Genomic DNA, 14,127 nt, shown 5'->3' with positions numbered 1-14,127 from the left:
ATGGCTGGGATCATACAGAGAGACGGGGCATCCAGTGAGGTGGTGGCAAGAAGATGTGGATTGAAGGAGCTGAGTACAGTGCTGAGAGTTTGGAGATCGCAGTGGTTTAGGCATGTAAATGGAGGGGGGATGGTGAGGCATTAGGGAAAGCTGTTGAGGTAGAAGTGCCAGGTTGCTGCCTACCAGGCAGACCAAAGAAGACTGGGGGCAGTGTTCTGAACAGGATTTGGTAGCACTGGAGATTGGAGAGGCTGAGGCAATAGGCGCACCTAACATCACCAAATGTGGGGTACAAACTTGGCGGAGGGACTGTTTTTTGGGCGCCATTGAAGGTAATGGGCTAAAGTGTAGCTTAGCCGGATATTTTGTTTTTATTTATTAATGATCCACGAGACATCCTAGAGTTAAATCAAAGTATGTGCTTATATTTGTATTCATTCATACACACACTGGTAATATTTCTATGGAGTCTGATTCACTTATTAGAGTGAAATTCTGTTGTGATAAAGTCACAAATTTGTGTCACTAGTAAAAATGAAACTTGTAATTTAAGTTTTGCCACCATGAAATATACACAAATAGATAAATATGAAAGCTCACGAAGTCACAATAAGTGACATCACCTGCTTTGCTCAGTAAAAGTATGCTATTTTAGGTATCTGACACCCACAATATGGCAGGCTGCTGCTGCCTCGGCCACAGATCATTGCCAGATTGTCATACTCAGCCGCTTATATTTCCCGACTTCCTGCCCCAAAACTGTCTTCTGGGCTCCAATAACGAAACTAATTTATAGTTATCTTTAAAAGAGTAAGATCCTGATGTTTCTTGGCAATAGTTAGGCGTCAGAAACCGTTAAATACTATGCTCTGAGTCCAACAATCTGGCAACGGTAGCTATACGTATTTTCATATTATTTTTGTGTTTATTGAATGTTGTGTTCAAGAAAAAGAATACTCTTAATTTTAGTTAGTTTTTGGTTATAAGGATTCTTTACGAAACACAAGTATAACATTACCTTTTTTTTACTTAGGAAACGTCCTGAATCCTGGATCGGCTATGGTGATGTTAGGTGCGCCTATTGACAGAAATAGTTGGAAGCATATCATTGACTGTCCCAACCCTCTCGCGCACCATTAGTTTCAATAAGTTTTCTTCTCCGTGCTCATTTGAAGTGCCACACGTAGAAAGGGAGTCATGTGACACCCTTGGCCAGACTTGATTTATTGCATCTAACACTATTTTCATCCTTCTTCTATCCAATGGTAATGGATGTGACTTTGCACCATTAGAAGTAAGATAGAAAGTCCCTACAAAAATGTGTGTTCCCTCGCTCCTATTAACACCCCATGCCTTCAGTCCGGGAGCGTGGGCGCAAGAGAAGGGAGTCACATGTCACATGAATGTAGATATGGAGATGGGACTAATAGAGCTTACCTTGGGCCCTGTAGACTACAAATAGGTAAATACATCCCAGGCGGCAGGGTACAGGTGGGGTGACAGGGAGGTGACGTCGAGCCACGCCAACCCAGCAGCCAATCAGCGGACAGTCTGGTGCCACGCCTACCTAACAGCCAATCAGCAGACAGTCTGGCTGGCGAAGCCATGACTCAGACAACAGAGTCCCTTTAAACACGCTGTTGTGATAGCTTGCTCTCTGTGACGCTACTGATTTTCTTCTTAAAGCAACGGATTTACACACAAACATCACTGAATTGTACTTGGTATAAGCTTAATTTCACAAAAAAAGCAAGACAGTTTGAAAAATAACTGAGTTAGACATGTTTGAAGGTTGCCAAACTTTGACGCCATTTTCTGATGTTTTTTATGGTGTGTCGCTCCCTTTCTACGCGCGGCGCTTCATTTGTAAAATCTGGTCTTGCCGGCTCAGCTCGAGTCAGTTTTTTAATACCCACCTCCTCAGTAGCTTCATGTGCCCGCTTGACAGTGTAGGGAACTCTCTGCTCACCTTTGTTGTAGGCCATACCCATGGTTGGTGATACAGGGTGTTGTACATGTCCCTAGGATATTGTTTATGTACTTTTTTAGTGATCACCTGTGCAGTGGATCACAGGACCTGGGAGGCCATACAAGAAGTTTGGAAGCCATCGGATGATAATTTTTTTTATGAAATTTTTTTTTTGAAATTTTTGAACATTTTTCCTATTTTTAGTAACATTTTTCAGTACCTGATTTTCATACCAAAACAATACGTTTTTCAGTTCTTCTTAATGTTAAGTCAAGATACAAAGTTTGAAGTCCCTTCATGTAACTTTATTCCATTAAAACTTTACATTTAATTTTATTTTTTTTTTTTTTCAAAATCGGGTATGATGTACCCATGGTTAGTAGTGGTGTGACTTTTTCTAAGGTTAGTGTTCTAGGGTTAAAGTGCCAAAATATTTTGTTTCTCCGCTATTTTCCTCCCCCAAACCTGCATTTATAATTCTACATAGCATAACGGTGACCGTTATTTGTTGTATTTTTTATGAAAAAAAAAAAAAATCGTAAGACCGTTTATGGACATGGAATAAAGTGCGCATAAACAATTTTTTTACTTAGCTCATGTTCCAACCTCCATGACTAAAAGTTTTGTGAGCCAACTTTTCAAGGTAGATGCATTCATAATGGCAGAATTTTATCAGGATTCTTGTGCTTCCTTCAAATTTCTAATACGACAATTAGCACCATGAAATTTTTGTGGGAAATTGAAGAAAGTGCCTTTTTCATTTGTTTTTGCCTTTTTTTCATTAGAAACTATTTACGTCTTGTTCAGTGGCATTACTTTTCCTGCAAAGTGGGGAATGGTTTCTGCTTCACTCTCACTGCTGCTTTCACTGTCTGAGAACAGGTGTGAGTTATGTTCATGTTTCAAGGGCCTCCGTGCCATTACGTAGTTAAAGAAATGTATGTTACTGCCTGTAAAGAGAATTAAATAAAAATTACTCTCAATGAAATCACTGTATTGCACTATATAACACTATTATCACTATTATGTGGTTGGCCGTACTTCTGCGGCCTAGACCTCAAAAGGTTTAAAGCCCACAGCAGTGAGACGTACGATCTGAGTGATGAGTGAGGGAGACAAAAACTGCCTTTGTTTATGCCTCGCGCTCAAAGCCACACCAGTGGAGAGGGTTGCTAATTAGTTAATTTGGGAGAGTGATGAAACTTACACTCAACCAAAAAATGACGCCATTGGCGTTAATATAACATTAAAAATAACATTTTTGTTTAAATGGACGCCAGTGACGTGAAGGTGCACTTTGGCCCAGAAAATATATACACGTCATTAGCATCCAAGTGTGCGGGAGGGTTAACATCAGAATTTTTTTGAAAACCTGACATTAAACATGAGGTGATGATAGGATGATGAGGTTAGAAAGCCCTCGGTGGTTGTGTACTGGAATAATAATAATCAGAAGGAAAACAATACTGTCAGGAAACATTTTCTCACAGTTTCCTTTTGTAAATCGTATAGAAACAATAAGTTGCACTTCGAGATAATCATTACCCGAGGTATGTTTGATGCTACACATGGACACTACTTGAATTTTTGACCAAGTAATGATGTTATCAAATTTGCAGATGAAATCAAGGCTGGCAGGATACTTAGAACAGGTTAATTTTTTCACACACCGATGACGGCCAAAGCCACCATTGACCGCTTGGGGGGGTTATTTTTCTGCATTATTATTGGTCTAAATACAATACATTATACATCATTGGCAATGAAATTTGTTCAACTATGTTATGAAGTAAAAAAAATACTTAAATACTTTTTATTAGATTTTTTAACATATAGTTTTTGCATTTGTATAACTTTCACTCATTTAATATTGCATTTTATTTTTTTATATATTATTTTTTGTACAGATGATCAAGTACAGTTACTAAGCCTCACATCAAGACCATATTCGCCTCTTTAGGAGTTTTGATAAGAGTGTTACAAGCAGGTGGTGAAGCTATTCTGTCCACCCAAGTTTGAGGTGTGCACCATCATGAGCTGGCAACCTGCTGTCACACAGTGTGTCTGATTGCATGGACAATGTACGATAGCCTACGGATAGGAAACAGTCGTCAGTGTCAATAATATGCAGGCAATAATAACAAATACTATCAATTATAGTTGATTTTGAGTTAAAAATCATTAATGCTGTTGCAAACCTTTGTTTTGTTAATATAAAGCATGCTAATTTTCTCAGTGTGGGACAGTGCCAAGACTGTTTGATAATTATAATCAGTGATCTTGAAACTTAGCAAAACAGCTGTTTGTGACAGTACAAATAGCTATTAATCCAAAATTGAATAATTGATGGCATTTGTTATTGTTGCCTGCATATTATTGATAATGATGACTGTCTCCTGTGAGTAGGCTATCATGCATTATCCACAAAATCAGACATGCCATGTGACAGCAGGTTGCCAGCACATGATAATGTACAGCTCAGACTTGGGTGAACAGACTATAAAACTTCTCTACATGACTGGTCACATGCACCTTCAGTTTAGTCACATACAACTCCTGTTTTTGCAAGCACCTCTTAATGAATGGGTTAAAATACTTGAGTATTGCAGTGATGCTAATAAGGTAGGATTCATAGTAGCAGGTTTAGGTTTGATAGATCCAGATTTAACCCATAAACTGCAGCAAATCACTATTGGTGCTTTACTGGAAGACTGGCAAACCTCACGGAGGGCACGATATTCAAATATGTTCCAAAATCACGCCATTGCTTGGAAGTGTCTCAATATTCGGTGACATACAGCACATCACGTCATCTCCAAATAGCACCTCGCTACACACCAGTTTGTAACGTGAGTAATTTTTGTGTTAATTAATCAAAACTTGTAATTAATGTTTCATAAAGAAAGTCATAGTCATGATTCCAGAGAGACATGTAGGCTGTACTCTATGTTTGCCTAGTCTGTTGTGCTTCCCAGCCACTTGGTTCTCAGTCTAAGAAAGTCTTTTATTCATAAGGTAATGTAATGGAAATGTAGGGATCTGTTTTTTTTTTCTTTTTCTGTAAACTAGGAGGTTTTAGTAGAGCGATCAAGGAAATTTTAACTTCATATGGTGACAACAAATTTTTTTGTTTATTATTTACTTTACGTTTTGGCCTTGGCACCAGTAGGCTTTCTTGGTGGGGTTTGTTGGTCGGTCCCAGCCCATTTTGGTGCAGGCAATTGTTTATAGGGGTGCCATCTTGTTTGGCTCGCGCTTTCCCCAGGGCTCATCTTTGGTCCTCTTTTCGAGAGAATCTAGAGTCTGGGTTGATGGGTGATCTTCAGGACAGCATGTGGGTAGTTGTAGGTCACTCAGCAGTGACTGAAAAATTGCCACCTTGTTTGTTGCGCAGGTGGGATGCGAACCTGCATCTTCTTGAACGCTGTGCCAGCTGGCTGACCACTCAGCCACCACCTCCCCAACACTGCCTCACACCCTGTGCCTCTGTGCTGGCTCATTGCCACTTGTGCCAAACATACAACCTCTGACCACAGCCATGCATGAACCACATCGTTTATAACTTTATATATATATTATTATATATGATTGGGTGTGGAATCCTATTTCAAAGACAGTGAGGTGTGTTTCAACCAATTTGGCAATACTCATTTTCTTTGCTATGTTCATGTACAGGGCCTGTGTGCCTTCCTATATCCTGCCACAGTTTCAGGGTTAATAAAGACATAAGAACTGGTTTTCTTTAAATAATAATGGACGAGTGAATCTGGCTTGGCAGCCATGTGGTGAGTGCTAATATAACAGGCAACTTCAATTAAGAGTTAGACAAGGTCAGAGGAAAACAGGTGGATAGGTCATAAGGAAGATAAGGTGGTGTTACAGTTTACAGGAGCTGTGCCCTGTGTGGGATGGCTGGCTGGTTGGTCTTTGTGTTTATATAACACAACTTCTGTTATATGGTGAAATAGATTCATATTAATGTCATTATATTATTGCCTGGATGTTTGTTTAATCGTAAGGTTCATTGTCACGAGTGTTAAAGGACAAGGCAAAAAATTCATGCTGTTACTAAGCAAAAAACTTTGGGGACCCAGAGTAAGCAGTCCTCTTGAGGTGATTGTGAACTGCCTCCTTGTAGAAATAAAAGTGTAAGCATGGAGGTTAAGAGAGGAAGGAGTAAGGAATAGTATAATTTTGCCAACCGTGACCTGTTCCTCCGAAACCTGCCATGGAATGTCTTAACTTGCAAGAACATGTGCAGTAGAAATGGTGGTAGCATGTAGTGAAAGAAGGTGGGATGGTGTGAGTAGTAAAGAGTTGTACAAGATTTGTGATTTTGATATGAGAGCAAAAGATAATGTGTTGAATGTTGCAATGGGTAAAACATAATGCACCGAGATGGTTGGATCATGTTGTAAGGCTGCAGAATAGTTATTTTGTAAACAGAGTGTGTGAGGGTCAGGAGGGCAGTGATTAATGCAGTGATGTAGCTGGGGGGACAGCTGTCAAAAAAACTTGGGCCCTAGATATGAATTTTGAGAATTAAATGCAGTGCAATTTGGTGAAATGGATAATACTATATAGGCATTGTGCCCCCAACATATATGTTGATCCCTCATATGCAGCCCCTAGCTACACCATTGAGTTAACAGTTTGAAGAGAAGTAATAAGCTATTGAGGGAGGTGTAAAAAGTGAGCAGAGCATCTTTAACACCAACAATAATACTTCACTAAGGGCCATAAATTTGCTAGGCTTTCAAGGGATGTGTACAAGGAGAGCACATCCCCCTCAACAACTACGCTAACATAATTTTATTGTTTAAGTATTATGGTGGGGTGTTATAGGATTTTAAGTGAGGTGCAAGAAGAGAGCAGAGAGAAAGCACTTAACATGGCAGTAACAGGATTGGTGGGGTAAGCAAGACTCTACTGGTTGTCTTCTACCAACAGACAGAAGATGCTGCTGAGGCTGCCCAAGTTGACAGAAAAATCAAGGAGGTGAGACATTGCCTTGTCCATACTTGTAGTGCTTTGTTATATTATGTTCAGAAGAGTGAACTTTGTATATAATCAACAGCTACTTAATGAAAAATTGATTTGTCAAATGACAAATCTACTAAACATTTTTTTCATTTATATCATGTTATTTGATAGAATGATATATTTATAAAAAAAAATCCTTTGAATCAATGAATTATTGAAGAGCAGCATCAGCTACACTGAACAACTTTTGCTACTATTTGACACTGCCTTGACCTATCAATACTTTCATATATAATTGGCCATATTCCAAGCCCTCCCTTGCTAAAAGATGTCAATTATTACCAACTCCAAAACCAAGAGCAGCTTCTAAGCTGTCATGTCCTTGTTGAATTTCACATGCTTCACTTCAAATTACTTTTTTCTTGGCATATTTGTATCATACTACTACTAAAGAGAAAACTGATATGTTGAATGTCACCATTAACCTGTAAAAGTGGTTCATAGAAAGTTTGTAGGGAACAGGGTCTGTCACTCTGATATTGTTGGAATTGATCTCAAGGGAATGGCTGAGGAAGGGAAAATTTCTAATAAGGGTGAATGAGTTGGTGTTCCACCTAATTTGCTTCCTCAGTAGGGGGTTTATTGCAGTGTCTATTGTGGTAACTTCATTGTTTTGTTGAGCTTAATATAGATTGTTTGATTGACTCATAGCTGGTCTCATCCAGTGTGACTTTTTTCTTTTCTTTTGTAGCTGACGGATCTGACTCGCATGGATGGCAGTGAGGATGACAAGATCAGTGCCATGGTGGCTCAGTCGACCATGGCCTACCACCCTTCAAAGTAAGGGGCATTATGAGTATATTGATACAAGATACACTGTTGTCATGAGTGGTGGTGTAAAGTGCTATGAGAGATACTTTCAAAATTGTCAAGTAAAATCTTGGATAGGGAGGGTACGTGGTGTTAGGTTTACAAAAACTGCCCAGAGTAGGTCAGGCTAAGTGGTTTCTTGCAGACTCTTTTTGTTATGTTCTTTTGTTCTTAGTGGAGAGGGAAATTTATCATTGGTATACATTGACACTAGGTACTTGAAGCTTCGAGTCAGCAAGACGATGGGTACCGTGCCTCTGGACTACAAGTGCTACAAGTGTCACCAGAGTGGCCATTGGGTCAACATGTGCCCTCTCAATCATGTAAGTTGCCCCTCATCCTGCTGCTAGCCTCACCCCACACTAATCACAAGGCTGCAGGCACAAATCTTTTTTCTGTTGAATTTTAATTTGTTTGCGGTTTAAATAGGCTATAACTACTGTCATACTTATGCTACATTGTATAAGCAAACTACATAAAGATTCCTCATTTCCAACATAAATTGTTGAATTGAAATGCTTGGTTCATAAAGCCCTCCATCAATATGTTAATCTGTCTATTCCAGCAAGACCTGCGCAAGAGTACCGGCATCCCATCAAAGTTCCTGGTGGAGGTCAGTGACCCCAGCATCCCAGGTGTCATGATCAACTCCTCCGGCAAATTTGTTCGCCTGCTCGACATGTGAGCTTCTTATTTTTCTTGTTCTTTTTCATTAGCATCTCAATCCAACCTCCTCGCCCTCCTCGCAGCTACAATTAGTGCCTGTATTTCTGTCTTTCACCAAGACAATTTTTTGGTCTGAGGATTGAAGAGCTTACTGTTATTAACCAGATATGTATACAGGTCTCCCTTGATTTACGATTTCCTGGACCTAATTGTAAATCAAAATGTCTTTAATCAAGTCCTTTATGTAATGGATTCCATTGAGTGTTCATGGGTTTGCCAAAACCCCCAATAAACATTCATAACTGTCCTTGTACACAATAATTAATTTTTAAAATATAGTAATTATAACGAAACCTGCCCGCAGGATGGAAGTTCCTGACAGGCTCCATCATAACACAAGCCCCCAAACTCCTTACTGGAGGAGAGTGGTGAACAGCTGCACATAGACCACATGGCTGGCAGGGCAGCCCCCCCCCCCCCCACACACACACACACAGCCTTCTACAAAGAATAATGGAGGCCTGGAATGTTCTGGAAAAGGATGTGGTCCATGTAAAGATGATTCATGAATTTAAAGCCAAGGTAGATAATAATAGCCATAGTGACAGGACAATACGAGCATAGGTCCTTTCTCGTATATCACAACTAGGTAAACCAAGTCAGTAAATACACACACACACACTGCTGAATGGTATGGTACAGGAAAAGTTGACAAGGAAGACCTAATAACATGGGATACAAGAAACTCAAGAGGCAATGGAAGGAAGATGAAAAAGGATGCCTGTAGAAGAGATATTAAAATGAACAACTTTCCACAAGAATAGAGGAGGCCTGGAATGGCCTGGAAAAGAATGTGGTCTATGCAAAGATGATTCATGAATTCAAGTCCAAGTTAGACAATTTAGTAGATACAGAGACGGGCAGTACGAGCACAGCTCATTTCCCATATAATCAACACAACTAGGAAAAACTAGGTAAATACACACACAGTGATGGGAAAGGATTTTCCCCAGTAAAGAAACACATTTGCAGCATAATAATCACATAAATACACTATACAAGCAAACATACTGTAATACAGATATAGAAATTTAATGTGTGTTTGTCAACTGTTGGCATTTAACACGAGTGGGTGAGGGTGTGTGTGCTGCCGTGATTGGTGCGGGAGAAAGCAAGGAGCGGCAGGGTCCGGTGGGCGCAAGGCGGGAGAGTTGCATGGGAGACAAGGAGACAGCTCAAGGGCATTAAAACAAAAAAAGCAACAAAAAAAGCCTGCCAGTCACTGCTCCAACAAAATGAGACAGAGTAAAAGGCCAAAAGAGAGGCCAGTTTTGGGAGAAGAGGTGTCTTGACAGCCCTCTCTTGAAAGAGGTCAAGTCATAGGCAGGAGGGAATTCAGAAGGAAGGCTGTTCCAGAGTTTACCAGTAGAAGGGATAAAAGAATGAAGATGCTGGTTAACTCTTGCATAAGGGATTTGGATAGTATAGGGGTGAGCAAGAGGAGTAAGTCGTGTGCAGTTAGGCCGCGGGAGGGGGAAGGCATGTAGTTAGCAAGTTCAGAAGAGCAGTCATTATGAAAATATCAGTAGAAGATAGAAAAAGATGCAACATTTTGGCAGAATTTAAGAGGTAGGAGACTGTCATTAAGAGGAGGGGAGTTGATGAGACGAAAAGCTTTAGACTCCACTCTGTTCAAAAGGGCTGTATGTGTGGAGCCCCCCACACATGAGATGTATATTCCATACATGGGTGGAGAAGGCCCCTGTTTATGGACAGCATCTGTGTGGGGGAAAAAAACTGACGTCGGCAATACAGAACGCCCAACCTCCAGTTTTGGTGTGGAAAGCAAGAGAATTTGTACTGAGAGAGCATGATGAACTACTCTGGCATTACTTGAGAAAGAGGAAATGGAAAGTGATGACACAAGAGGGTCTTTGAGATGCTTGCAGAGCCCCTTGTTCCCATATTTACTTCATCAGCAATAGCTTATACCTGTTCAGGCATGTGTCAGCCTGCATTCTCTCTCCTCTAAATCTTGCATATTTTGGTTCCTCAAGTGTCTTAGTATGATGCAGCAGAGCACAGTATCCCACACGTGTCCTGAATCCCAACCAATGTATGCATCCTTTCATTTCCAGGGAGGTGGCGTCTCAGGAGAAGGTGCAGCCGCCCCCAGACAGGCCTCCCCCACCCCAGGAGATAGTGTGTCTGCTGTGCAAAGAGCTCCTCAGGGATGCTGTGCTCATCTCTTGTTGTGCTGCTGCTTTCTGTGATGACTGTGAGTATGGCTGGTACCATTTAAGTGACTATTGAGACTTAAAAGTGGACTTGGGGAAATGCTCTAAATTTCTCTCTCCACCTGATTCTCCATCAGTCCTGGTGTGGGTTTCATCATAGTGCTCTCCCAGGCGTGGTGACGTCACGCGCAGTTGGGAGAATTCCTTGGGCGTGTTTCATCACCGCGCCACAAGCACTTCCGTAGGATTGGGGGCGGTCTTGGGAGTAACCAGCGTTGCCTATCTTCCGCGTCGCTTTGACGTCCAATATGTCTTCAGTTAACCTAAATTACACTTCTTATGTATAATTATGGAATTATAAATATAAACAATTGATATTTAGTTGAAATACAGCGATAGTATCTTCATTGTAAGGAATATGTGCAAGTATCTTATTTCGTCTGCATCTTCAACGGCACCACGGTGTAAACAAACATTTAGCCGGGCGGCGCCCCGCCAGGCCCAGCTTACATACGGGCCTCAACACTTCCATCATCACCCTGGAGAGGCACAGACGTCTCATCTGTGCCTTCGCAGTTGGAAAACCAACAATTTCGGCAAACTTCGCCTTCATTATCTGCTGCTCCCCCTGGTTTAAAGGGAAGCCCATGAACTGCCTCATATTCTCTTGTGTCACGAGAGCATCCACGGTCTGGGTGAAGATTCTGCTGACTGTGGCCCGGGAAACTCCAAAGTCATCTGCGCTGCACTGCTACATTTTCCCGGTGGCGAGGTATCGCAGAGTCAACGCCACTTTCAACTCTGCTGTGACCGCACGGCTCCTCTCAGTCCTGTTGCCAATCACGTGTCGCACCAAGTCAGTAACGAACAACAGGCCAGCATGATCCACCCTGTACCTCTTTGAACTCAATGTCATTGTACTCGTTAAAGATGTCCCTTCTCGGGCAAAAATTCCTTGGTCGGTGCTGGCGGGGTTGTTCACGGGCTGCCATGTTTACAGTCTGACGCTTGGGACCTTCCTTGGGAGCGCTTGGGAGACCCCACACGGCCTCCCAAGGTGGCGAGCGAGATAGGCAGAGTTCCATGGCTTGGGAGCTTTCGTGAAACATGCCCAAGGTTTCTTGCATGCTTGGGACTCCTTGAGCACACTTCCAAGGACTTGGGAACTTTGATGAAACCCACCCCTGACCTCTGCCATTCCTGGGTTGCCACTCTGTTATTTAATTTATCCATTTTCCATTAGTTCTACACATGGTAAAACTTTCCAAAGTCCATTTTTTATTCTTAATTATCATTATATCTTCACAATGCTTGCTTTCTGTCTCCATGTTTTATCAAGCTTTTTTATTCATTTCTTATTGTGAACTTTTTAACTCCTCTCCAGAGCTTTTCTGAGGCATCAAGTTTATGTATCTTTATGTTAGAACTGACAATATACACTGTTTGTACTTTTTCTCTTCAGAGAAAGTGTCAGGCTACTATTCATGATGTTACTATGTTTTACCATTGTGTAGCAAGTTGTAACAGGAGATTCACATTTCCTGGCAGGTATTCGAAGTCATCTGGTGGATTCCGAGGAGATGCGATGCCCCACGTGTCACAGTGAAGGCATCAGCCCAGACACCCTGATCCCTAACCGCTACCTCCGCATCAAGACCAAGGCCTATGCCTGTGGATGGTGTGTATTGCCTTCAAACACTACACTTGTTTGGAGAGGGATGCCTTGTTCATGCCACCTTCCCGGAGTTGTTCCATGTTTTGTTCTCGTGCATGGTTCCCTCCTGAAACTGATGCATGCATCCACAATGCATTATTTTCTTGCCACTAAATTTAAGTATTATCTCAATATGAAATGTATGATTAAAATGTTGGTGCTAGAGTTGTGGTCCTCATACTTTATTGACTAGGGTACCACTTAACCCCTTCACTACGGCCGGGCGAAAACAGCGCCCCGCCCCGTATCTGGGCTGGCCGCGCGCGCCAAATTTCAAAAGTTGTTACTGATTATAACAAGTTTTAAACCATAAACTCAACATAATCATCATGTATTATATATAAAAATATGCAGAATTAAATGGTGCACATAAAGAAATATAAATTAATTGATAATTTTAAGATGTATTCATAAATACACAGAGAAATTTGCGTTATGTGTAGATGATGTGTGTCTGCTGAATTTTATTTCTTTATGTTAATTGTGATAAAGAAATAGATTTGTGAAGGGAAGTTGAGGAGAGGGAAGGGAAAGACTCAGACGTAAGATCATGGAAAATATCCCACTGATTCACCGGCAGTACACACAGATCTCACGGAGTAAAACGCTGAAAGGTCGTCCTCTTGGAGGTGGGCCTTGTGTGTGCGTGTATGTGTGTGTGTGTGTGTGTGTGTGTGTATGTATAAGAGAGAGAGAGAGAGAGAGAGGGAGGGGGTCAAAAGATTGATACCTCACTGATACGAAGGGAGAGGGAGAGAGCGCGCATCTCTCTCTCTCTCTCTCTCTCTCTCTCTCACACACACACACACACACACATGATTTCATGATTTTAAGGAAAAGTTGGATAAGAGAGGATATGGAGACAGGACAGCGCGAGTGTAGCTCTTTTCCTGTATGTCACAACTAGGCAAATACAACTAGGTAAATACACACACACACACGAAGGGATACGAAGGGAGAGGGAGAGAGCGCGCATCTCTCTCTCTCTCTCTCTCTCTCTCTCTCTCTCTCTCTCTCTCTCTCTCTCTCTCTCTCTCTCTCTCTCTCTCTCTCTCTCTCTCTCTCTCTCTCTCTCTCTCTCTCTCTCTCTCTCTCTCTCTCTCTCTCTCTCTCTCACACACACACACACACACACACACACACACACACACACACACCCTGGAGGGAGGAGGTATAGGGAAAGAAGGAAGGAAGGAAGAATGAAAGAGAACAGAGACAGCGGGATGGATGTAAGGGAGAGGCAGGGAGGGAAGGCCGCGTCCTTGAGCCAAGGGGGTGGTGAGTAAGCACTCACTACCCAGCCACTTGGCAACTCAAAGGAAGAGGAACTCCACAACTCCACACATACACATATATCATTTCTTTCATTATTTTTGTTATTTTCTGTTAGAATTGATTGTTACTGTCAAGTACAAATGCGCACAAGACACACACTATTACACTATAATAACATTGAAAGTCAAATAAGACGCCATATCATATACAGAGTCTCTAGGTAGAGTCAGAACAGAATATGGGATCACTCAGCAACAACTAAAACAAAATGTAATTATGACGCCAACATCGGCATCACCGTATATGCTACTGGCGCTTCATGACGCTGACGTCAGCGTTGCCGTATAGAAAGGGTTAAGTTCTTAGTGCTGGTCACGTATCCTTCACCCAGAATATAAACTCAAAAGGGTAAA

The 14,127-nt window shown here is 41.6% G+C and overlaps 1 protein-coding gene across 7 annotated transcripts in view; it reads left to right on the top strand.

Moving 5' to 3' along the window:
- The window catches only part of LOC126999226 (E3 ubiquitin-protein ligase RBBP6-like), a 115,455-nt gene that overhangs the window by 67,867 nt on the left and 33,461 nt on the right, over positions 1–14,127 (top strand). For all 7 annotated transcript variants that reach the window (XM_050861562.1, XM_050861563.1, XM_050861564.1 and 4 more), the window contains exons 5-10: positions 6,920–6,967; positions 7,704–7,792; positions 8,037–8,145; positions 8,388–8,503; positions 10,627–10,766; positions 12,274–12,403. In XM_050861562.1, the coding sequence (XP_050717519.1) occupies positions 6,920–6,967; positions 7,704–7,792; positions 8,037–8,145; positions 8,388–8,503; positions 10,627–10,766; positions 12,274–12,403 (632 nt within the window). The remainder of the gene's footprint in view (positions 1–6,919; positions 6,968–7,703; positions 7,793–8,036; positions 8,146–8,387; positions 8,504–10,626; positions 10,767–12,273; positions 12,404–14,127) is intronic.

Source organism: Eriocheir sinensis, chromosome 16 (assembly GCF_024679095.1).
Source record: "Eriocheir sinensis breed Jianghai 21 chromosome 16, ASM2467909v1, whole genome shotgun sequence".
NCBI lineage: Eukaryota > Metazoa > Arthropoda > Malacostraca > Decapoda > Varunidae > Eriocheir > Eriocheir sinensis.
The sequence above is the reverse complement of the archived record's forward strand: the minus strand, read 5'-3'. Positions and strand labels throughout refer to the sequence as shown.